This window comes from Rhineura floridana, chromosome 2, assembly GCF_030035675.1.
Source record: "Rhineura floridana isolate rRhiFlo1 chromosome 2, rRhiFlo1.hap2, whole genome shotgun sequence".
NCBI lineage: Eukaryota > Metazoa > Chordata > Lepidosauria > Squamata > Rhineuridae > Rhineura > Rhineura floridana.
The window spans coordinates 86,891,855-86,916,062 of record NC_084481.1 but is presented as its reverse complement, the minus strand read 5'-3'; the positions used below and the strand labels follow the sequence as shown (position 1 = coordinate 86,916,062).

At 39.7% G+C, this 24,208-nt stretch overlaps 1 protein-coding gene across 4 annotated transcripts in view; it reads right to left on the bottom strand.

Annotated features, from left to right (window-relative positions):
* Positions 1–24,208, bottom strand: part of LOC133376647 (contactin-associated protein-like 5) — a 107,959-nt gene that overhangs the window by 54,736 nt on the left and 29,015 nt on the right. For all 4 annotated transcript variants that reach the window (XM_061609193.1, XM_061609194.1, XM_061609192.1 and 1 more), the window contains exons 3-7: positions 18,162–18,289; positions 17,380–17,550; positions 9,398–9,616; positions 6,368–6,607; positions 2,331–2,555 (exon numbers count right to left, since the gene is read on the bottom strand). In XM_061609193.1, coding sequence (XP_061465177.1) covers positions 2,331–2,555; positions 6,368–6,607; positions 9,398–9,616; positions 17,380–17,550; positions 18,162–18,289 — 983 coding nt within the window. The remainder of the gene's footprint in view (positions 1–2,330; positions 2,556–6,367; positions 6,608–9,397; positions 9,617–17,379; positions 17,551–18,161; positions 18,290–24,208) is intronic.

Below are 24,208 nucleotides of genomic sequence, written 5' to 3'. Positions count from 1 at the left end.
AGCTTGAAGGTTATGCAGTGCACACCTTTTTACATAAACATCTCCAATGTGTCCATGGAGTATACATATAGACACTTATGTGTCTTCTGGCCAATGTTTTATTTTAACACACACACACCTTTCAAATAAATAAAATTGATCTTCCTCTTAGGCAGTTTAACTACTTTTAGTTTTAGAATATTTAAATGTCTCTAATGCTTGCTTAAGTTTAAGTTCAATGCTGGGGGTGGGAGTGGCAAGGAGCAGGAATTCACATTTTGGTTGAGTTTGCCTGGACTACACATCAAAGTTGGAGGTTCAAGTTTGGATTGGAAACATTGGGGCTCTCCAGATGACAGCTGTAGGAGATAATGCATGAAATTTAGTCTGACAGAGGGGCTGTAATTTGCAGGACTCTGTTGGGTTATCTCTTTTACAAAAACAGGCCAACCTCAGCCACTTTCTCCCATTTATTTCTTTTCTCTGGACCTTGTTTGATCATTCTCTCCACTGCTTATTCACACACTCCACATCACTTAAAACAAAACTACCACATCTACACCAAGGCTATTCCTTATTATCCCTCCAACAATTTTGTACTGTGAAGATGGGCTACTGCTGAATGGATATAGATGACACAGTAAAGCCCTAACAGATAGGGTTCATGGGAAAAGGCCCTTATAAAGCTCAGAAATGCCTTGAACTGACAACAAACAAAAGCTCCCATACTTTTTATTGTACTTCTGCTTTCCCACTCCAGCAAAAAAACAAGTCAACGAAGACAAAACATGTAGTTTCCATGGCACATTGCAATCTTCTGCAAATATCCCAGAGGAACTAGTAATACCTTGCATTATCACCTTTACCACTACTCACTCTCTCTCTCTCTCTCTCTCTCTCTCTCTCTCTCTCTCTCTCTCTCTCTCTCTGTGTGTGTGTGTGTGTGTGTGTGTGTGTGTATAACTATTCTGCATAGCCCACTTTGGGTCTAAACAGAAAGCATAAACTGGCAGCATAAGAGAAAGCAGCACATCAGAAGGCTGTCTTTAAATAACCTCAGTTTCAATGAGACTAAGGGGGGAAATGGTGTAAAGATGGAACAGATAAAGCCATGAGGAAATGACAGACATTTTGGGGAAGAAATGTTGACAATGCAACTTACACTATGATACTTCCACTAAAAGTGACTTTGAAATAGTTTTTTTTAAAAAAGACAAGCTGAACTGAATATTTGCAGCATAGGCTGAATACATTCAGATAACCCAATTACTGATAAAAAGCCTTGCCTGACTTTTTGCAAGCTTCAAACAAAATTCTCATGAACATTTATATGACAAAATTACCAAAAAGAACCCAAAAGGCAGCTTGTGTACTGTCTTCTGTTCAAACAAACCAGTCCAACTTCAAATTAGTTTGTGTATTTTGTACAAAAGCTATAAAGTGATGAAACTGACATGCTTGCTCTACAGTAGGTCCCCAGAAAGGAAATTTGACTAGGGGATTGAAACTCTATCTCATATTTGAAATGAAGGGGCTGACTCCCTGTTAAGGTGAAGAGAAAGCTTGTCAGTTTCAGCACTGCTTTTTAAAGCTAGGATGCAACCTACACTGACTTTTCAAGGATCAGCACCTGGATATGTAATCCACTGTGCAACTGGGGAGGAGAAAATAGTTTTTGGGGTGATTGTGGGGTGACACATACAGATATTCTGAAGCTGTTCAGAAATTCTGTAGATATTCAATGGACTTCATGGAATGCCCATGGATATCTAACACCATGGAGCGAACCAGTGGAAAACTCCATAGAAATAAAGAGACAAGGTCCACATGAATTAAGAAAGTGAGGCAAAATTAATTCAAAAGAACTCTGAAAGATAGCTAGATAGGGAAATGATGCCCCATCAAAATAATGAAACATAAATGAATAATTTTTTGTGAGCTTTCTTGTGCACTCAGACAGACATCTGGAGACCTCACCAAACTGGATTAGAGCATAATTTCATAGGATGGGCATGTTTGGGTGCTCACAAAACTGCTATTCCTATGAAGAAAATGGATTTTAGCTGGAAAGAAACTGAAACTTTCAAATGATGCCATGCATCTTAGTTAAATGAAAATTGCAACATAGCTCAGCTTCAGCACTACAATTATTCAGAGATGTCATGTAAGTATGGTGTTGAAGAGATGAAAAGTAAAATTGATCAGTCAAAGAATGAACATTTTTTGGCAGCTGATGGCAGAACCCATATGAACTGAGTGCCATTTCCTCCTTGATTTCAGTACTGCAGTCTTAGGGGCCTTCTTATACAGCTGAACTGTCAAAGGACCTTTAGCTTGGCACCCACACTTACCATTCTTGGAGAGAATAACAGCCAAATAATCATGAGAGGAAGCGTTGATGTAGAACAGGAGGCTTGGAGCATGTGCTGTCAGGAAGGTAAAGGCAATATTCTCCTTGGATGTTGAGGTGTCTGCATAAATGGCTGAGGATGTAGTACTTGCATTTTTGGTCACAGGATAAGGCTCCTGGAAAATGTAGGTAATGGAAGTGCCAGCTTCAAAAAGTGCAGAGACCTCTAAAGACAGAAAGAAAAAGCAAGAAACATTTAAAATGGAAGGACCAGAACAGAGTCAGAACACAAGATTGGCTGTCATTGGCAATGCAGAGCCTTTAACTTTCAGGATGTAAAGGTCTGCCTCAATTTACCCTGTGTGTGTGTGGACTGTACATTTTTTTGCTAACATGTACACTACCGTGGGACAGGAACAGAATTTAGGCAAAGCTATAGAGGCAAGTTGCAGGTCAACTCCAAAGTCACTCTATAGATATGTCTTTATGAGAACTTCCCTCATTTGCAATTTGGTATTTTAATGTGAAGCAAGATGTTCAAAACATGTCTGTTTCTAAAGAAGGTACTTTACGGTACCAGACAACATGTGCCAACAAGAAGGATTTCACTAAACATACAATGCAGCTGCACTGATCTGCTGTCATGTTATGGGCCATGGAGATGGGCAGGGGGCCAGCCTGGACTGTAAAAAAATGTGGGGAAGGTGGAAGGCATGCATGGATCAGATCCACTGCAAAAAATGAGTCAGAATCAAGTGGACAAGTTGGTTCTTGAACTAGGACAAAATCCCAGGTGGTAATGCTTTTCAGTAAAAGCGTATGAAAATATTACTTCTCAAATTTGAATGACTAAAATTAGCAGCAATAGTTTCATATATTTAAAGGGCAGTATGACGTATTCAATGCCAATAGTGAAAGCAGCAACATAAGTGATCTTTGTGTGCCCTTTGCTACCTACACTGAGTCATGCATTCCAGATTTCACATTAGCAATCTCTATGAAAGGTACAGAAACTATACCTTAATGTGACTAATTTCAATAAATGGTTTTTGGTTGACCTCTGCTTACAGGTTTCAGTAAGGTTTAGCATAGAAATCTATGAACCCAGTTCTTTTGCTAACACACTGCTTTCCATGCCTCTTCTTCAGGCGGGTTCTGGGCATTTTATTCAAAGCACTTGCAGTTATTTAAATCAGCCCAAGCTCCACTGACTTCAATGGGATACTGCCAGTTTATAGCAGGCAGGTTCTGTTCCCCTGCCTACACACAGGGCATTTGTAATGAAAGGGCAGCAACTAAATTAGAAATGCTCAAACAGATCCTGGCTATGATTTTAAAACAGAGGAAGATTATGGGGGATTATTAGGACATTCCCCAAAGAACTTTTCATCTAAAGCATGTGTTCTTTTCTCTCTCTCTTTGTATCTGTTGAGATATGCTTAAGAGGCCTTTGTCTTCATTCCCCTGAAAACCATCCCCCATTTTTTTCCTATCTCATTTTACTCACAATTGCCTGACTGCTGAATATTGATTTCCTAAGGCTGCTCCCAAGGTGAACGATAAGATGAATCTCTGACTCACAGAGTTGTCCTATTTGAGTCTGGCAAATAATTAGAGCTTGATGGAATGTTCTGCCGAAGCCTTGAGTTCAATGAAATATGGGATTTTGCACATCCCAAACAATTCATGTATGACCCAGGCCAGGTCTGAAATTTTAGGCTGATTGGAACAGCCTGTGAACCTTCTCCTTATACACTTTGAGACTCCAAAATTCAATTATTTATTGTTGTCCTGCAAGTTACTATGTATTCAAGCAAGAAGGCAAGGACACAACTTCTCCATTAAATATCATAGGGTAAGTGCATGCATTAATTTATATAAATACGTCTACCTCACACATTCAGTACCACACTGGCACTCCCAGGATGACTTGCAGTCTCAAGATAAAATACAATTGGAAAAACCAAGACAAAAAAAATGAAAAGCAGCAGTAACAATATTGCAGCAGCACAATGCAAGATAAAAAGACAAAATGATATGGAAACTTATTGGCATATGTTTTGGGAATGTGGACAGGTATTGATATTTTAGGACAAAGTGCAAGGGGAAATTAGCTCTATTATTGGAAAAAAATTGGTACGAGATCCAAAATTATGTTTACTATCTAAGTTTTGTGATGAAATGCTGATATTATATTCAAACCTTCCATTATTTTTTTACTAGTAGCAGCCCGGTTAACAATAGCCCAGGAATGGAAGGATGTTTCATATTACACAATGGATGTGTGGTATAAAAAGTCTCTGCATACATTTACAATGGAAAAGTTAACTCATGATCTTAAAATAATCAGGGGGACAGGAGTACCTGAGGACTTAGCTGCAATTTGGTGGCCCTATGGAGAGAAATATGATGTCTTGTTACCTCCCACCAAAATATAGATTTATTTGGAAGAATCAGTGAAATATATTCATGCATGTACTCCCTGTAGTTATTGTCTCACCTGATTGTGAACAGAATCTTCCCATGGAATTGTTTTTGTGTAATGTGTTTATCAGACAAGTGTTCCTATATCTCATTGTAGTTTGTTTATTTGGGTTTTTTTTTCTAATTAATTTTAAAACTTATTAGTAAAGTTTTAAAATGAAAACAATACAGAATGATCAAATACATTTCTAAAGCAACTTAAAGAAGATTACAAAGCCTGGGAAAACCTTTTCCTGGTACTAGGGATGGATGGGAAATTCAATTCAGTCCGCCTTTCAAGCTGAATCTATCAAATTTGCCCTTTCCGAAACAAAATGAGAACTGAAACACAGCCATCCTTCAATATTTGCACTTATTCAAATTTTGCAATGCAGTTCGCCAAGCAAACAATGTTTACAAAAATGCATATGTTACGGGAAAGTGTACATAAAAATGAATATATGAGTGAAAATAACATACAAAAATGTATTGCACAAGGAGAAACTGCTTGCAAAAATTGTTTACTAGGAGAACAATTTACTAGGAGAACTAAAATGCTAGAACATTTTCATGAGGATTTAAAAAACAATCGCAAATGGCTGCAGAAATGTGGAGAAGGGAATTTAAGACTGGAAAAATGAGAAACGGAGAAAACAGAAATGGATGGAGCCTTCTATCTCAACCTGGTAATGAAGTGACAGAAGGGCAGGCACACTTTGGCAAGGCATTCCACACCCAGGATGCCATCACTATGAAGTCCCTCTCCCCAGACATGCCCTGCCTTAACTCAGATGGCAACTGCCTCAGATGACTATCTCAGCACACAGGTACAGCTGAGAAAATGGTCCAACAAATATCCACGGGGCAGTCATCTTTTTCCTATGCAATGCTGCTGTAAACCATGCTATGCTATCATGTACTGCTATTCCAAATGCCATTCTTAAAAGATATCTGGCTTCTGAGTTCAGCAGCTTGTTTGTTTTTTTAAGTTAAAAAGGGAGAGAGATAAAAGATCACAAGGCCACCTCATCAGACTGTAAGCATCCTCATAATTTGTCTCCACTAGTCAAGTGTCCACCTTCCTCTCTGTATTTTTAGGAAGGTTTTTGGCCCTCCCTATAATCCCATAATGCCTAGAAATTTGGCTGGGTCAGATTTTCATATCAGCTCCAGTCTTGATCTTTTCCAGTTTATCTGTGGACATGTCATAGGAATACAAATCAATTTCATATTCTGGGGCAGGAGACAATTAACCCACTCTAGTTCTCGGACCAGCAGTTCTTCTATTTTCCCTATGTCAGTCTAAATTCCAAACATTCATTCTTAAAATGGATGCCTCTGCATTTTGAGCTTCTTGATGTCAAATAAATTCTATTCCAAGACCAAAAAAATTAAACTGAAAAAAAATTATACAAAATTTGCCAACAGGTTTTAATCAATGGAAAGGGACATTAAAATTCAAGATATACCTACAGTATGGTAATAGCTTCCATCCAGTTTCTTTGTACAATGAAGTTTGATCAACTTTTGCTTCGTGGAAGAAAAAATAAAAACCTGCTACATAGCTATACATACCTTCCCTGCAGAAAGGTCCTTCATATGGAGAGCTGGTGCAGTCACACAGGTAGCCATTTAACTTCTCCACACATTTACCTCCATTGTGGCAAAGGTTACCATAACTGCTGCAATGTCCAGGGCATCCAGGTTTGACACCAGGGGTGACTTTGGCCCTCTCTTCAAGATCAAGTTTTTGCCCATTTAGATGAAGAGAGCGAATACACCCCATAAAACCTTTCTGTCTAGAAGCAGTTGCTCCTAGTACAAAGGAGACAAAAAAGGTAGAGCATACTTTTATTTGAATCACTAACCCTTTACCAAAGCAAAGTCCTTATTAAACGTTTTCAAAGAATGTGCACTGAGAAGCCACTTCAAAGACTGTAAAATATGATCTCCATATTAATTGTGCATGAACAGTCAGGCTCATGAAGGGCACATGTAATCTTGGCCTTGCATATCTAGTGGGCTTCCCTTTCAACAGCCTGGTGCGAGTCCAACATGCAGTGACAGCATAACTTGAGACAACTTCTGGATTAAAGTTAACAGGTTAAAGCTGAATACATTTGTTCTGAGGCTCTTGAAATCTTAGGGCAGCTTGCTGCATTCCAAATTAAAAGGCAGAGCAGCATTCTTCTACCATATTCTTGCAAGTCACAGTATCTGAAACATGTGGTCTGGGAAGCCGAAAATACCAGTAATAAGGATTTTACAGTACTCATATTATACCCAGAGCTAATTACATTCTCCTTTCCATGCTAGATTTTCAGACATTGAAGTGACTTTCTTGGGATCTCTGCTTCATTCAGTAATAACATGGTGGTGGTGGTAGGCCAGCTCATGGTGCATACTTTGCTGTTATAAAGTTTCCTGTTTATTCTTTGTCATATCCAGTTATCTCATATCTCCTTTGAGACCTAAGGTAGCAGGCAAGGAAAGACTTCAGTTGCACAGCTCCTTATAACCCTACTAGTCAAGGCAATTTGCATTTGACAAGCATATATACATTTCTGTCCAGCACTGGAAATACTTCTATACCAAGGATTGTTAAAAGGGTATGAAGACTACCAATTGATCAAGTCATGCCTGTGGCTTGCCCCATTTGTAGTTCTATGCTCCAGACTTTCACTGGAATACCCTCCTTTTCTCCCACCTGAGCAAATGTACAAAGAAGGAGCTCTTAATTCACCTACGTTCCATTGCATGCATGGCTTACTAAATATTACTAGAGTGTTGGCCATCATTCTGGAGTACATTTCACATCACAATCCCCCCCTTAGACATTTCTAGTAATTAGGGCTCTAGTAATAAGGACTACTAAATTGCAGGTTTTAATGTCTTGTAAAACTAGCTTAACAATTTTACAGCACGTCTATCTTTTTTTTTTAAGTCAGGGCATCTTTGTACATAACTACAGTATATCCATATTAGCATTCCTAGAGACCAGTGAAGAAAATTACAAAACATTGCCCTGACCCTTGTACTCATGAAAGGACACTGTGGACATGGCGATAATTTGTTCTGGTTTCATCTGTACTTGGGTAACTGAATCCTTTAACAATTAGAATTGCAAGATGTTCTGGGATGGTGTATATAGAATGTATTGGAGTGCAAAATAAGCTACCTCCAGATTGGAGGAATAACTAAAGTTAAGAATTACATATGTGACAATGTAGGATTCTTCTCCCCCATGCATGAGACAGAACTTGCGTTACAAAGCTCTGTAGGTCACCATATTCAAAATTTCCTGTATTGATAAGTAGCTTAGACAATTACAAAGAATATTTGTCAGAAACAAGTCATGGTAGCCAAGGTCATCCAGCTAATCTAAGGTGCAATGCTAATAGAACTATTTGAGAATGGTGAACAGACATCCTATGATCACTTCTACACCTGAAAAGTGTAAACAGGGAAATGTGCTACTGTATCTAAAGGAGTATCCTATCCTAGAAAAATAAGACAGAACTTCTCATATTTCTCCTCTTTACCATTTACTACACCACCTAACCCCCCATAGTTTCCCCTAACTAATACAAATTGCTAGCACAGTGCTGTGTCAGTCCAAGGAAGCCAGGGCGAGTCTAATGATTTGTGGATGATGATCCAGTACCTCTCAGTGACCCCACTGCCTATCTATTTCTGTTTCCTATTAATTCCTCAGAAAGCAATAACAGTCTACCTGTTCCATTGATTTTGAGAATGTTTTATGTAAGGAAAAAACTACCAGCCCCTGAACTTTAGGCTATGGGTACTACAATACTGAACCTGAAACAGAGAATGGGAAGTTCTGGGCTTCAACCTCAGAATAATAAACATTTATTAAGATGCATCAGAATTATGGACCTCCTCTGACATGTAGAGGCAAACACTGAAATACAGCAACTCAAAACCGGAAAGAGAAATGACACTTGTGTCTTCTAGCCTACAGGATGCAAATGTATCTGAGATTCTAGATGTAATGGATCTTTATTCAAGGTATAGTACTGTTGCCTATATTTTGCAATCCAAATTGCAAATCAGTGGTAGAACTTCTGCTTTGCATGTAGAAGGTACCATGTTCAATTGCTGGTATCTCCCGGTAGGGCTGGAAATGTCCTTTGTCTGAAATCATAGGGAGTTGCTGCCAGTCAGTATAGACAATACTCAGCTACGTGGACCAATGATCTGACTTGGTAAAAAGTAGCTTTCTTTGTTCCTTTGTTCAAACCATTATGTTGGGATCGTAAATTCAATAAAAAAAGGTGAAATGGGCAAGATAACTCTTTAACGTTTCATGAACTGCTTGCATCACACAAACCTCAGTTTTCCACCTCTTACCTACAAATCCATCACTTTTCAATACAAAGACCCAAGACTAAAAAATTCCAAAAGTCACCAGGCTACTCACCTGCCTGTTAAACACCCTGCAGAGTAACTGATATTCCATCCTCAAAAATCCACAGACCAAGTAACCAATGAAATTATATATCTGATACTTAAAGGAATGATTATAAACCTTATAGCAATCAAAACTGGGGAGGGGATCAATAAACACCACTTGGCTATCCCTACCTACAAATAACTGACTATTGAGCTGCAATCGGAAATGTCCTTCAGTTGGTGCCTCCAGAATCTTCTTTGGAAGGTTGTCCACCTGAAGAGAAGTTTCTTTGAGATTCCGTTCAGCATGCAAGTAATGCCACTGGTTGTCATTCAAGGGGGTTGGGGACTGGACAGTGACTTTGACTGGACCATTCCCAACATCTACCACGAAGCTGATCTCCTTAGGAGCTGGAAATAATAAGATGAACTATGTGACTTTCTCAAGTGTATACCAAGAGAAATCATAAAAACAACAGGATCATTATTTTCTATAAGAACTGTATTTATTTACTGGCAAATAAAGATCAACGTAAGGTTCACTTCCATTCTCAAATGAAGAAACCTTGATTGTAAATCAACTCACTGGTTAAATATTTGCATTTTGTGAATTTCAGCATGCTGTGCTGTCTGTCACTCTTCTTCTCTGTGCCTGTGGACTTCCCTTGGGACCCATTTTGGATGGAAGAATAACAGCAGGGGCAGCTTGAGAGGGGGGAAAGCCTCACATAGATGTAGAGGCTCAGAATGAAATCTAGGATGGATGCTACTGCTTCTAGAATGTTCAAGGTTTTAAAAAAGCAGAATGAAGATCAGGTGGCTTTGTAAATATGAACAGAGAGATGGAGCTGAACGAATATGAAATTGGCTGGTCTAGGGAGAGGCCTAGATTGTATTCATAAGTAAAAGGGAGATAGAGAAGGGATCTCTAGTGAGCATATTTTGGGAAAGGAGGATGCTAAGACCAGTTTGTGAAACAAGAAATAAATCGACATATAAGGTTTTGCAAATGGGTCAGGTTTTTTATTTTGCTTTGTTTTTTGGCTTCCTCTCATGAGGTAGACAGAACGCGGAGAGTGCTATCAGGAAGGAAATTCAAGATGGGCCCTGAGAAGAGTAGTGTTGAAGAGCTGAGCAAGTAGTAGGATGACCAGAGAGATCATAACAACATCTGAGGTAAAAAGATATGGCACAACTGCCTGAGCAGCTCTTGGAAATTGTATGAATTTGACAAAAGGGAATGCCATAAAATAATAAACTGTTGTATCACAATTAGGCCTGCAAGCTTTAAAACAGGTGTGGGGAACAGTGGCCCTCCAGATGTTGTTGGATTCCAATTCCCATCAGCCCCAGCCAATACGGCCAACTGTCAGAGATGATAAAAGCTGCAGTCCAGCAAAAACTGAAGGGCCAAAGATTCATCATTTCTACTTTCAAACAAATTAATGGACAGATTAATAACCTCCTGCACTGAACATTAGTCTGTAGTGGACAAATTTCATTGGTAGTTATGAGCCTGTGGGGCACATGATTGTTGTTGTTGTTGTTACTATTGCTGCTGCTGCTGCTACTACTACTACTACTACTAAAAATCTGGTTTTGGTGTGGTAATTAATGTAGGGAATGAAAAGGAAATTAAACAGGATTGTATTCCCCACCCCCACTTAACAAGTAGTAGCTTATCATTAAAAACATTCTAAAAACAGTTAAAAACTATCACATTCTCTCAGCCAATGATTTCAGGGTTCCCTGAAACAGTGTCTTACAGTCATCAAATGTCTGGGTAAACAGGAATGTTTTAGACTTCCTCCTCAAAGTCAATAACAGAGCAGAGAGATGCACCTCACCAGGGAGGGCATCCTCCAAATGGAGAACCACCACTGAGAGGCTCTCACACAGGTCGGTGCCTACCGGGTAACCTTGGTTATTTATGAGGTGTATTATATTGGACTCTGGTAGGGCTGTCTCAAATATTCACAAATGAAAATTTTCAAGGCCAATGGCTTTTCCAAATTATTTCCTGAAACTCATTGAACAGAGCCTTTTCTTGCACTTTCTTTGCTGTTTGACATACTTACTTCCCTTCTCTAGTGTTGCTTTGGGGTATTTTGTTACCATCTGCCTTCCTTTCCCAAATGGCACCTTTTTCCTGAGTAATAAACACAGTGGGTTGATAGCTCAGTGGCAGAGCACGTGGCTTGCATGTAGAAAGCCCCAAGATCAGTCAGGGACATCTCTGACTAAAGGATCTCTGGAAATGGGAGCAGGAAATACCACAGCCTGTAGATCTTAGAAAGTGACCCCCATTCGGAGTAGACAATACCTGGCTAGATGGCATCATGACTAACTCATTCCACTAACTTGTTACTCTAGCAGAAGCCAGTGCGAGGATTCCTACTAGTGCAATGCTTGCAGTGACAGAACAACCCTTTGACTTAATATACTCAGTGTCTGATGATGTCACTGTGGTATGCTGCTGATCAGCCTTTGTTACATCATGAGATCTCAGAACTAATTCAAAGTAAAGCCTCTTTCTGAATTCGCTTTGTAAGTATACCAACATAGCCATTTTGAATTCACTATGCAATGACATCATGACGTCAGTTGAGAGTGATGAAGTGCTTCCTATCTTCCCCTCAAAAATGCTGAAAGGGAGGGAATTTTTGCAAGAGATATAAGTGTTTCCCAAAAATGCACCGTTTTTTAGATGCCCTAGATCAGCGTTTCCCAACTAGTGGGCCACCAGATGTTGTTGGACCACAACTCCCATCAGCCTCAGCCAGCATTGCCAATGGTCAGGAAAGATGGGAATTGTGGTCCAACAACATCTGGTGGCCCACTAGTTGGGAAACGCTGCCCTAGATTCTCATAACAGATTAATATTAAATGACAATCTCAAACTGAATTTTTTATTTTCAGAATTATGAATAACCTGTTGATATACAAAAACCAATAATTTGGGAGAAAATAATTAATGTTTGAAGTCTTTCAAAGGGTGTAAAGTTCTAATATTAATTCAAATCTGCTATAAACATCACTACATTTGTGCCTTTAAAAGTCACTTTTAAATTTTCTTCTTTACAAGCCCCCTTTCTATTCTGACTAAAGGCAGCAGAATTTAAAGGAAGGTGGAACAAACCTAGGAATTTTTCCTTTTTGCTTAAGTATGATCCACAGTGGATTATTCTGCTGCTTAAATCACTGACACTTGTTTGGACCTGCACAACCCAACTTTTCAAAAACTGAAGAAAAGGAAACTTCAAAAACCAGAAAAAGTACTCTAAGCCAAATGGAAGAGGATCTTACAAGTTAGTTTAGAGAAGGTATGTTCTACAAAGGATGTATTCCACAAAATAAATTTGGAACAGGTTTTTAAGGCTCATAGAAAGGAACTTTTAAAGACTCTTATAAAGAGATTAAACTGAACAACAACAACCCACTTCCCATATGAAAGTGGAAATGGACTGCCTTCAAGTTGATTCCGACTTGTGGAGACCCCATGAATAGGGTTTTCATGGTAAGTGGTGCTCAGAGGGGGCTCATCATTGCCTTCCTCTGAGGCTGAGAGGCAGTGACTGGCCCAAGGTCACCCAATGAGCTTCATGGCTATATCCCTTGATAAAACATAAACTCACTTACAATGCCTCAGGATTTCTTTTGAAATCTTATAAACTAGCTCTGCTCCTTCTTGTGAACACGTATTAGCAATCACATATTTTCTGGGTTGTTTGCTATGAGTCAGTTGGTGCATGAACCATGTTTGCAGGGTCAGGGTCTCAGATGTAGGTCTTGTCAGCATCAGATCTGGAGTATAATCAGTTCCAGGGCACAGTTAAAAGGGGCTGAACTCCAGAAAGACAAGGCAATAGAAGTCGGCTATAGGCCTGTCCAAAAATGGATAGGCAAAGCATGTTCAGAAGCAAAGCTAAACATAAAAACCCTCTGACTTCCTTCCTGCTTCCTTTTATGTGAGAGCCTGAAGTGAGTTAGGTCAGGAAAGCCAAAATAGTCTCAGCAGGGCCTAATTACAAGTTATCAGGATAAGACTGAAGCAAGAGTCCTAACACTATACCTCTGCCATAGAACCATCACTGCAGTAATTGGCTATATAAACAGAGAAGAGGTGTTAATTTCCCCCAACTCACAGCTGCACACATCACAACCCATACAATTTCCAAGGGTCCACCCAGGAGAAGATGGGGGGAACACACAGATGAGACTGCATAGGGAAGGAGGAGGCAGGAAAACTCCAACCCGTGACCATAGATCATTAGAATCCAAGCCATTGATTTTAAAGAGCTGAGGCATGTCTAACTCTGAATTGGATCCATGGCATTTGCACCCACAACAGCTAATCTATGGACTAAAAATATGGCCATTTTATTCAACCAAAATGGCCATATTTTGAGTAGTCCACAGATTAACTGTTGAGGGTGCTAATGCTGCGGATCCAATTCAGAGTCAGACATTAGGTTTTTTTATTATTAGCAGCTTCTTTGACCTAATTAATATTGATTTATTAGGTCAAAGAAGCTGCTAATTAAAAAAACCCCTAATGTCTAATGAAATGACTGGTTTCATATTTGCCCACATTTTACATCAGCTGATATAAAGTGCATGCTAAACTATCATCTTGATGGACTGCATTATTTTGACATCATTTCATGTCAAAGCCATATATACAGTGCTTTGCAAAAGTAATCAGACCCCTGACCAATGCTCTCATATTACTGAATTACAAATGGTACATTGTAATTTCTTTCTGTATGATATTTTATTTTGCAACACTGAAACTCAAAATCAATTATTGTCAGGTGACATTGATTTTATGTTGGGAAATGTTTGTAAGAAACATAAAAAATATGTTGCTTGCCTAAGTATTCAGCCCCCACACATTAATATTTGGTAGAGCCACCTTTTGCTGCAATAACAGCTTTAATTCTTTTGGGGTAGGTATGTACCAGCTTTGCACACAGTGTTGGAGGGATTTTGGCCCATTCCTCTTGGCAGATTCGCTTCAGGTCGTTCAGGTTGGTTGGACGTCACTTGCGGACCACAATTTTCAAAGAGCACCAAAGATTCTCAATGGGACTGAGATCAGGACTTTGACTGGGCCACTGTTGGACATTTACCTTTTTGTCCTTGAGCCACTCCAATGTTGCTTTGGCCTTGTGCTTGGGATCATTGTCCTGCTGAAAAGTGAATTTCCTCCCAACCTTCAGTTTTTTAGTGGACTGAAGCAGGTTCTCTTGCAGTATTCCCCTGTATTTTGCCCAGTCACAGCTGATGAGAAACATCCCCACAGCATAGTGCTGCCACCACCATACTTTCCTGTAGCGATGGTATACCTTGAGGCATGGGCAGTGTTAGGTTTGCGCCACACATAGCTCTTTGAGTTTTGCCCAAAAAGCTCTATCTTGGTCTCATCTGACCACAAAACCTTTTCCCACATCGCAGCTGAGGCACTCTTATGCTTTCTGGCAAACTCCACATGTGCTTTCAGGTATTACTTTTTGAGTAACGGCTTCTTTCTTGCCACCCTCCCATACAGGCCAGTGTTATGAAGAGCTCTTGATATGGTTGACTGGTGCACCATTAGTCCACTCCCAGCTACTGAACTCTTAGTTCCTTCAAAGTGATTGTTGGCCTCTCTGTGGCTTCCCTCACAAGTCTCCTTCTTGTTTGAGCACTGAGTTTTGAGGGATGGCCTTTTCTTGGCCGTGGCTGGGTTGTGTGATGCAGCTTCCACTTCCGATTATTGATCCAACTGTGCTCACTGGGATATCCAAACACTTGGATATTATTTTGTACCCTTTTCCTACTCTGTGCATTTGTATTACATTATCTCTCACTGCTGTAAAATGCTCTTTGGTGTTCATTTTCCTTCAGATCCACAGCCTGACCAACGATCCTTCAACAGTGGGGGTTTTATCCTGACAATGTGACAGTAATTTTAATGGTTCACATGTAGAGGCCAATGGTAAGGTAACTGTGTCCTCAATAGGGGTTTTTTCATCTGTGTAAACTGGGAGCTTCCACAGCACAGGGGTTGAATACTTATGCAAGCAACAGGTTTCAGTTTTTTATGTTTCTTACAAACGTTTCCCAACGTAAAACAATGTCATCTTACAATAATTGATTTTGTGTTTCAGTGTTTCAAAATAAAAGATCATACAGAATGAAATTACGGTGTACCATCTGCAAATTCAGTAATATGAGAGCATTGGTCAGGGGTCTGATTACTTTTGCAAGGGACTGTACATCCCTTGAGAATGAAACATAGCTCACCTAAGTATCAACCAAATAGGACTTTGATGTGCAATTAACACTAAACCATACCTCATTACCTAGTGATAATGCACCTCAGCATTTACCATGGGTTTAATGAATCAAAAGGCCTTGGGGGCCTTATTTTATTACATTTCATGTTGAAGTTGTTATAACCATATTATGGAATGATGGCACTTCATTCCACATTTGTTCAGCCTGATGGAATTTGGAACAGAAAGACCTAATTTCACTCAAATGCCACAACACTATTCCCCCCACCTCCATTTCCATTGATAGGCTAAACCAGCAGCATAAAAGATAAGGTAAAACTACCAATTAGCTTCTTTTCTTTTTTTCTTTAATATGCTGGGCAGTAGTTTCAATTTGGTTCTAGAGTGAGGCAATGTGATTGACAAGCCACAAAAAGAACCATTATGACCCTTTGTGTGTTTTGAATCTCTTTTTCTCTCTCTCATGTTCCTTTGCATGCCAATTACTTTCCAAAGGCATATTGCATAAGTGCTATTTACCATCAGCCAAGAACATCTAAAAGCAGGAGAGGCAAGCAACTAATAACTGATATCATACGCCGTCCATAGAAAGCAGGTGGTTTGTGTACTGCTTCAGTTCAGAGCAGCAGAGGTGGCACTGCACAGCAGAGGTGGCACTGAGCTTAGTAAAATACACACACAACGATATTTTATGTGAAGTTCTTTTAAAGGGCTGCAGAAAGCAATTCTTAATAAATCCTCTCCCGCCACTGCTATAACTGACACCTTGATCACCTATGTGCTCACCTACCTAGCAAACACTACCTCAAGACAAAATGTCTGGCATGCCTTCCTCCCAATCTTTTACTACTACTGCCACAAGAACATAAGGAGAGCCTGCTAGATCAGGTCAATGGCTCATGTAGTCCAGCATGCTGTGCTCACAGTGACCAACCAGAGGCCACCAGTGATTGTGTGGAAGAAGCACTAAGTGGCAACTCTGTCTGAAAAGAGGCCATCTTCAAGTGATTGCCCCACTGTCCATCATGAGCATCCTAAAGAACACATGGAATATGCGCACATGTGACCAGTTCATTTGTTCTCTAGGCTTGGTTGTGTACACATGAATGAACCCATACAAAGTTAGAGCATTGTAAACACTGTACACTAGTAGTGTGCTCATTCTCTATTTCTGTCTCATTTTATTTATTTATTTATTATTTTATATCCTATTTAGTGGTAAGGTGGGATACATATGCAACAAAGAGATAAATAGCAAGGAGAACTATCAATTCTCAAGGTACATGTCTTGGTGCCGCTAGCTGTAAAATTGAAATAATTCTCAATTTCTTCTTATCACATCTAATCCTTAGAACATATTTTTCAGCGTCTCAGCCTCTGCAGTTTAGAAAACGTAACTCCAATCTCTCAAATACCTTTATTATTTATTTTTAAAAAACTTATGAGAGCCAGTGTGGTGTAGTGGTTAGAGTGTTGGACTATGACCTGGGAGACCAGGGTTCGAATCCCCACACAGCCATGAAGCTCATTGGGTGACCTTGGGCCAGTCACTGCCTCTCAGCCTCAGAGGAAGGCAGTTGTAACCTGAATACCACTTACCATGCAAACCCAGCATAAGTCGGGATCGACTTGAAGGCAGTCCATTTCCATTTTTCATTTTCTACCTAAAAGAAAGAACTGAATGCAGCTTGCAAATTAAGACATAATACAGTATATAAAAGAATATAAACCGACAATATCATATCATTACCTTAAACAACAATCATAGTTAATGCAGCAAGCAAAAAAAAAACTCATCAGAAATATTAAACAAATAGACAGGTGAACAATCCCATTCCCTGATCAGATGTGCAGTATGAACTACCGCACCAAGATATCAATGTATACACTCACAGTTTATTTCAATTTGGATAAAGTCTTTCATTCCCAGATTTTCCAAGAAGACTCCGGATCTTGCTGTTGTTTTGAAGAAGAAGGAAATGTCTGCACTGAATTCTGCGTGGAAGGTGGGGAAGAGAAGACAGGATGCCTCGGTGCTGAAAGAAGCTGCATTCCAGAACTGTCCTACAAATAGCAACAACCTTCTCTATAGTTAATTGTGAGCAGGTAGTGGTCAAAGTTGCAAAAGCAAAGGCACATCCTTTTAGAATGTCACAAAAATACATATTCTAAAGAAATGAAACCAGCAGCACCTAACGAATAAACAAAGAAACACACACACGCATGCACACATGTACACACACACACACACACATACAGAGACAATGGTGATATCCAGTTTTGGCAGTCCACTTACACAACAGCAATTCTGCTACTAGAGGACAACAGCTGAATCCAATGGGTCTTGCACTTGGGCTCTGATGTTGGGCCTGTGAGGGGTGTGGCCTGGAAATAGGGGGTATGGCCTGTGGAGAGTTCCAAGGGCCAAACTGAAGGGCCTGGAGGGCCACATTTGGCCCCCAGGCCTGAGGTTTTCCATGCCACCACAAAACCCAACTTGTACTGAAACATGTTTCTTTTAAAAATGCCTAACATATTTTTTGAAACAAATTGGTCACTGAGATTATTGTTTGGAGCCTGCTTTTTAGCAGAACTTATATTCAACAGAAACACACACACAGAAAGACATCTTGGGCAGCCTGTGCAAAGGGACACTGAAAAGAGCTGATACTCACTATCTCCATAGCAACGCAAAGGGCCAATTCTCCATACAGCTTCAGAATTAGGTCTGTTTATGTCAGTGATGACAATCTGGTTCACAGGCAAGTGTTCTTTGAAGGAAAGGAAGCCAGTATCATTGGTCCTGGATATATATACATATATATAAAAAAGCATATGAATAAAAAATGAAATCGTTGCTTTATTATTACTTTGATTTCTAAAAGTGTGTCCAGTCATTCGAAGTGTATGTAGATAGAAAGTATACAATAGCTAATTAACACATGGATAAGAAGCTAAAATGTCTGGGATCTGACATCAACTCACTGCTTCTCCTCCATAAACACACACACACACTTCTTTTTTTGCAAGCCTGCAAACACTCTGATCAACCAGAGACTTTTCTAGAAAATGCCCTGTTTTTGGTTCCCTGGAGATGAAGTTTCAGGTTCTCAAGCAATGCTGTCACAGCTGACTCTAGCACCTGTAAGTGTAAGGGTAGGAATAATCTCTAGTAGCTTCCTCCTGTTAGCCACAGTGTCAATACAACAGAACACAGGAATAGAAATCATGAAGCAAATGCAGTGCTAGCTCTTGTGGTATTGTGCCATGATGTATTAAGCAATACACATGCCGCCGCCGTCGCCACCATCTGAAACTATCACTGGTAGGGTTGGAATTCAAAACAGGTTAGTGGATCTGTTTCAGCCTATTTGCGTAGCATGCCAGATAGTAAGAGCTCAATACATAAGGCATTATAGAGAAGAACCAGCCAGCTGTGTTCCATTTGCCTAGAACAGTGTGCTGTTTCAGCAGCGATGGCACAATTAATTGTTACTAAAGTGGTTGTATACAATTGGTCTGTAACTCTACACCTTGAACTGTCCTGAGATATCAATGTTGATACTAATTTAATGTAATATTTAAACATTTTGCACCAGCTGAAACTTTCCAATTGTTTTCAAGGGCAGCCAAAGAGAGTCCCTTTCAATGACTTCTAGGTGTGATACCTCATCCACATATAATAAGATGGCAATCCTTGCTGCAGTAGGGTAGATGGCCAGGCTCAAATCCAGGTTTTAGCATATCTTGTTCCCTTTGAATTGTGTTTCCCTGCTCTTTTTGTATGGTGGAACTGGTGCTCAGAATTGTTTAGTTGCTGCTTTTTAAAACATCTGCATGCTGGAAGGAATCCATGAAGCTGCACTGTGCACTCCACAGGAGGAGAGGGAGAGTTTACATTCTTCACTCATTAAAAGAACAATGGCAACACAGAATAAAATTTCAACAAAGAAATGACCAGATATTGGGCTACTACTCCGGAGGAGTAAGGGTGGAGTTTCCTGCTGGGGTTGCTACAGATGAAAAATGGTAGAGCACAAAACTTTCAAAGAATGATGATGTTTTTTAAAAAATGCAAAAGGACTTCAACATAGCGGACTGTGGTATGAATGGCAGTATCACTCATTTGTGATGTCATCATAAAAAGATAGTCCATAGCAATGAACACTCAATCTGGTGAATGTATCATATTCTTCCAAGTATAAGAAACACATATATTCCTGCAACAGAGGTGCAACCTTAAGTTAGTATGTGAAGAGCACAGTGAGGGAGAGAGAAACAAACATGAATTTATTATACAATGAAGTATTTATGTGAAAAGGTCCTTAGAGGACATTATACTCCTTAACGCTATCCCAAATAATCTGCTGTTATCTCAGCATGTCTCTTATCTGGCATTCAGATCTGGATTTGCAAAGTTTAAGACTGCACATGGAACTCTATTGACGGGTCAATACCCACTCAAGATTTTGAAGCACCTGGGAATTGAGAAAAAAAATGTTATAGTGCGGACAAACTTTGCACATGAATTAATTAGATGGGAGCCCTTCATGCTAGGTTTGGTACAGACTAAGCAGTGGTACAGGGAAAAGAGCCAAAATTATGGCAAGAAAGAAAGAAAAAGAACGAATAAGGCAACCAGATAAGATTAGAAAGAAAGAAGATTTGGGTTTCATCCTTTCAAATTAAGATCTGAGATGATTACATGCATTTCTTCCATTATATAACTCAAGGTGGCATAGATGGTGTTTCTAGGCAGTCTCCTGTTGAGACACTAACCATGCATAGGCCTGCTTAGTTTCAGGAAGGTTAATATATCACATGCTGTCATTCAACACCCTCCCTGTGCACACTAGAACTATGGGAAACATGCAGATGATATGGAAATTACCCAGTCTATCAGGATATAACTCATGACATGTTTCAAATGTACCCATTGTTTCAGATTTGCATTAAGCAACTGCTACAGCAGAGTTTGCAAGTGACAAATAAGAAGCTGAACTGCATTCTTATAGAACTCCTTTTTCATCCTTCTGTTTTGTACTAAATGGATACTCAGATAAAGCTCTTTCTCTGTATTCCATGTTCCTGCCCTATTATAAACTGACCATGTCTCTAGATAAAATACAGTCTCTCCCCTCTCCTCCCCAACAGATGGTAGGGCAGTGGTGTCATTTAATATAATTTCATCCCTTATGGTACCCTTATTGGTATATCTTCTCCTTTTGCATTAATGAAACCTCTAGTGGGTAGGTAAGCTGAGTGGCACAGATATTTAATGAAATTTGTGATAGATACAGTACATTTGGAAAAAATGTACCATCAGCAGTTGTCTGCAGCTATGTAAATGGGAAACAAGCCAATGAAACAAACTCCAAATCCTGAAAGTTTGAGAGAAGCACAGTTTAGATGGCTGAAAATGCACTGGAAGATTACTTTCTTTCATCCACCCTGCAACAAAGCAAGTTTACAGAAGTTCAACCAACATCATAGTGTGGGATACTATAGGTAATTCACTAACAGGCAAAAAACCCTTGCAATTTAAGGACGTATCTGCAGTCAACAGATATTTCTATCAAACTTTAAAAAGATGGGAAATTGGGCAGCTATAGTGAATGCTCCAGGGCAGCAGGTGACCTGACCTCTGCTATGAGATATTGTCAAAATGCAAACACAATTTGGGTTGGTCTTTCACAGTCCAATCCACCTTGTGAAGCTTGGAAGAATTTGGTAATGTATCAAATCAAATCAATAATTTCAAAGGCTGGCTAATATTTTACCCTCCATATGTTGTTGGACATCAAGTCCCATCAGCCCCAGCCAGCATAGATGACGAGAACTGGACTCCAGTAACATCAGGTTACCCACTCCTGTACTAGCCCACTGTCCTCTTGTCCCTGACAGCGGGAATACATAAAAATCATAAATGTCTATCAGAATCTAGGAACAGGATGTTTAAATAAATTGTTGTTTATTCAATTTGTTACTCACCCTAGGGTCCTGATCAAAAACACTGACTAGTAACAAAATACATTCTAAATTATTATTTTAAAAATACTAATAATACTGAACACCTATTCTACCATATTAGGAAAGCAATATTCAAGTGCATATGATTATGCCAGAAGCAGAATATGAGTCTGGGCTCTACTTCCAGAGTGTCCAAAGATCCTTTAGAGAATGAAGGGCCAACTAGATATGTTTTTTCAAAAATTAGTAACTATGATTTTTAAAAAAAAGTAAATAGCAGATAGAGTCCCTGAAGAGCTATAGCTAAGTGGTAGGTGGAGCATCTGCCTTGCAAGCAGAAGGTCCCTTGTGGCAAATGTTCCCCTTTGGGGGAAGGTGCTGAAGAAGATGTTGGCAGTGTAGCTTCGGCCATGTTTGAAAGAAATGAATTAGTTGGATTCATTTCAGTCTGGCATCAGGCCAGGCCATGGCACTGAAACTGCCTTGTTTGCCTTGGTTGGTGACATTTGTTGGGAGAGAGATAGGGGGAGTCTTGTGATTTTATGTTGTTTTTAATACTGTATTTTAAACTGTTGTCACCCACTTTGAGACCTCAGGATGAAAGGCAAGCAATAAATTAAAATCATTATTACCACCACCACACACCATCTCCTGCACTGCTAGGTAGGGCCGGGAGAAATCCAGGCTGAAAAACTAGGAAGAAACTGCCGGTTGATGTAGATAATATTGAGCTAGATGGGTCAATGTCTGAATTGGTATAAAGCAGCTTCTTATGTCCCTAAGATCAGAACCATGGTGTAGGACAGGGGCTTTTAACAGTTTGCCTCCTCTGCAATCCTGATCTGGATCTCTCTGTCTCTCAGTTGAATCCCTCTCCTAGCACAAATCCCTAACCTATTTGAAACAAATAAACTTGACAAAAATACTAAGGCTTTTTAAAGGTCAACTTACCCTGTAGCTTTTAGTTGTTACACTCTAGCTTTGATCAACTGAACTAGTTTTAACTGGTTTTAACCTGAATTGAAAACTGAAACTTTCATCTAAATCATTTTTCACCTAAAAATCCTAACCTTTTAAACCTATGAAAACTGAATTCTACACTGAGCTTGATCTAAAAACTAACAGTACCTTTTTACTAAGTAGTCCAAGAACACACTATGGGCATTTTTATAAGTGGCATTAAGAATGCCTTCTTGCCTTTCTTTTGGAATATGATTAATGTGGCATATAATGCAGGAAGGAGTCATTTTAAATTGAAATTGTTTTTAAATGTCTGTGGTGGGTGTATCTGTCCATGTCCAGTCTTTAAGAATAATGTGGACTTGCCAGGTATGCTGTCTCCCTGGAGGATGGATTAGAGATGTGACGGAAGGATTGCCATCACTCATAATGCTGGCTGACAGATATCCCTTTCTTCTCATCCATGTGGGAACGAATGATACTGCCAAACAGGGCTATGAAGAAATCACATCAGACTTTGAAGCTCTGGGAAGGAAACTCGAGGACTTTGGGGCCCAGATAATTTTCTCATCCATCCCTCTGGTTCTTGGAAGAGGAGTGGAAGGGGAAAGAAAAATAGTCTGGGTGAATGACTGGCTACGAAGGTGGTGCCGACATGAAAGATTTGGATTCTGGGATCACAGGCTATGCTTCATAGAAGTTGGACTGCTGGCAAGTGATGGGTTGCACCTCACAAGTACTGGGAAGAATGTGTTTGGCCACAGCATGGAGAACTTCATCAGGAGAGCTTTAAACTGAATCCTAAGGGGGAGGGAGATGTAAACTTGGCAGTAACAACTAACAAAGGGTTGTGCACAGCAAGATGAACTGAGGGAACGGCTCAAATGAGGCCTAGTAACAGTTTTCATAAAAATGCAAGAAAGAATCCAGGCTGTAAATCACATGGTCTTTGATGTCTGTATACTAATGCCCAGAGTATGGGAAACAAGCAGGACATACTTGAACTCTTAATACAGGAGAGTAAATATGACTTGATAGGTATAACGGAAACTTGGTGGGATTGAAGGATGTAACTTGTTGAAAAAGAACAGAAGGGATAGAAAGGGAGGTGGAGTCACACTGTATGTTAAAAGTATATATCCCTGCACAGCAATACAGGAGGATGAGCTTGGTAGCTCCAGAGAGTATATGGATTAAAATAAATGGGACAAGGAATAAAAGAAACATGGTGATTGGAGTCTACTACTGCCCACCCAATCAAGGAGAAGACGAGGATGGAACTTTTGCAAAGCAAATTGCCAATGTTTTGAGGAGGCATGATGTAGTAGTAAAGGGGGACTTCAGTTACCCTGATATCTGCTGGAAGACAAATTCTGCCAAACACGGCCCCTCCAAGAAATTCCTGACTTGTGTTGCAGATAACGTTCTTCTAAAGAAAGTGGATGAAGCATCTAGAGGATCAGCTATCCTTGACTTCTAACCAAAGAGATGACGTGGTCGATGAAGTGGTAGTTAGGGGAACTCTGGGGGAAAGTGACTATGCTATACTAGAGTTCTTGATTGTAAAGAAAGCAAAAGCTGAGAGTAGCCATACATTGAACCTCAGGAAAGCCAATTTTAATAAACTCAGAACAAAGGTAAGTAAAGTTCTGTGGCAAGCAATCCTAATGAGAAAAGGAGTCCAAGACAGGTAGGAGTTTCTAAAAAAGGAAATTCTAAAGGCACAGTTGCAAACAATTCCAACAAGGAAAAAAGGGGGAAGACAGCCGAAGAAGCCAATGTGGCTTCACAG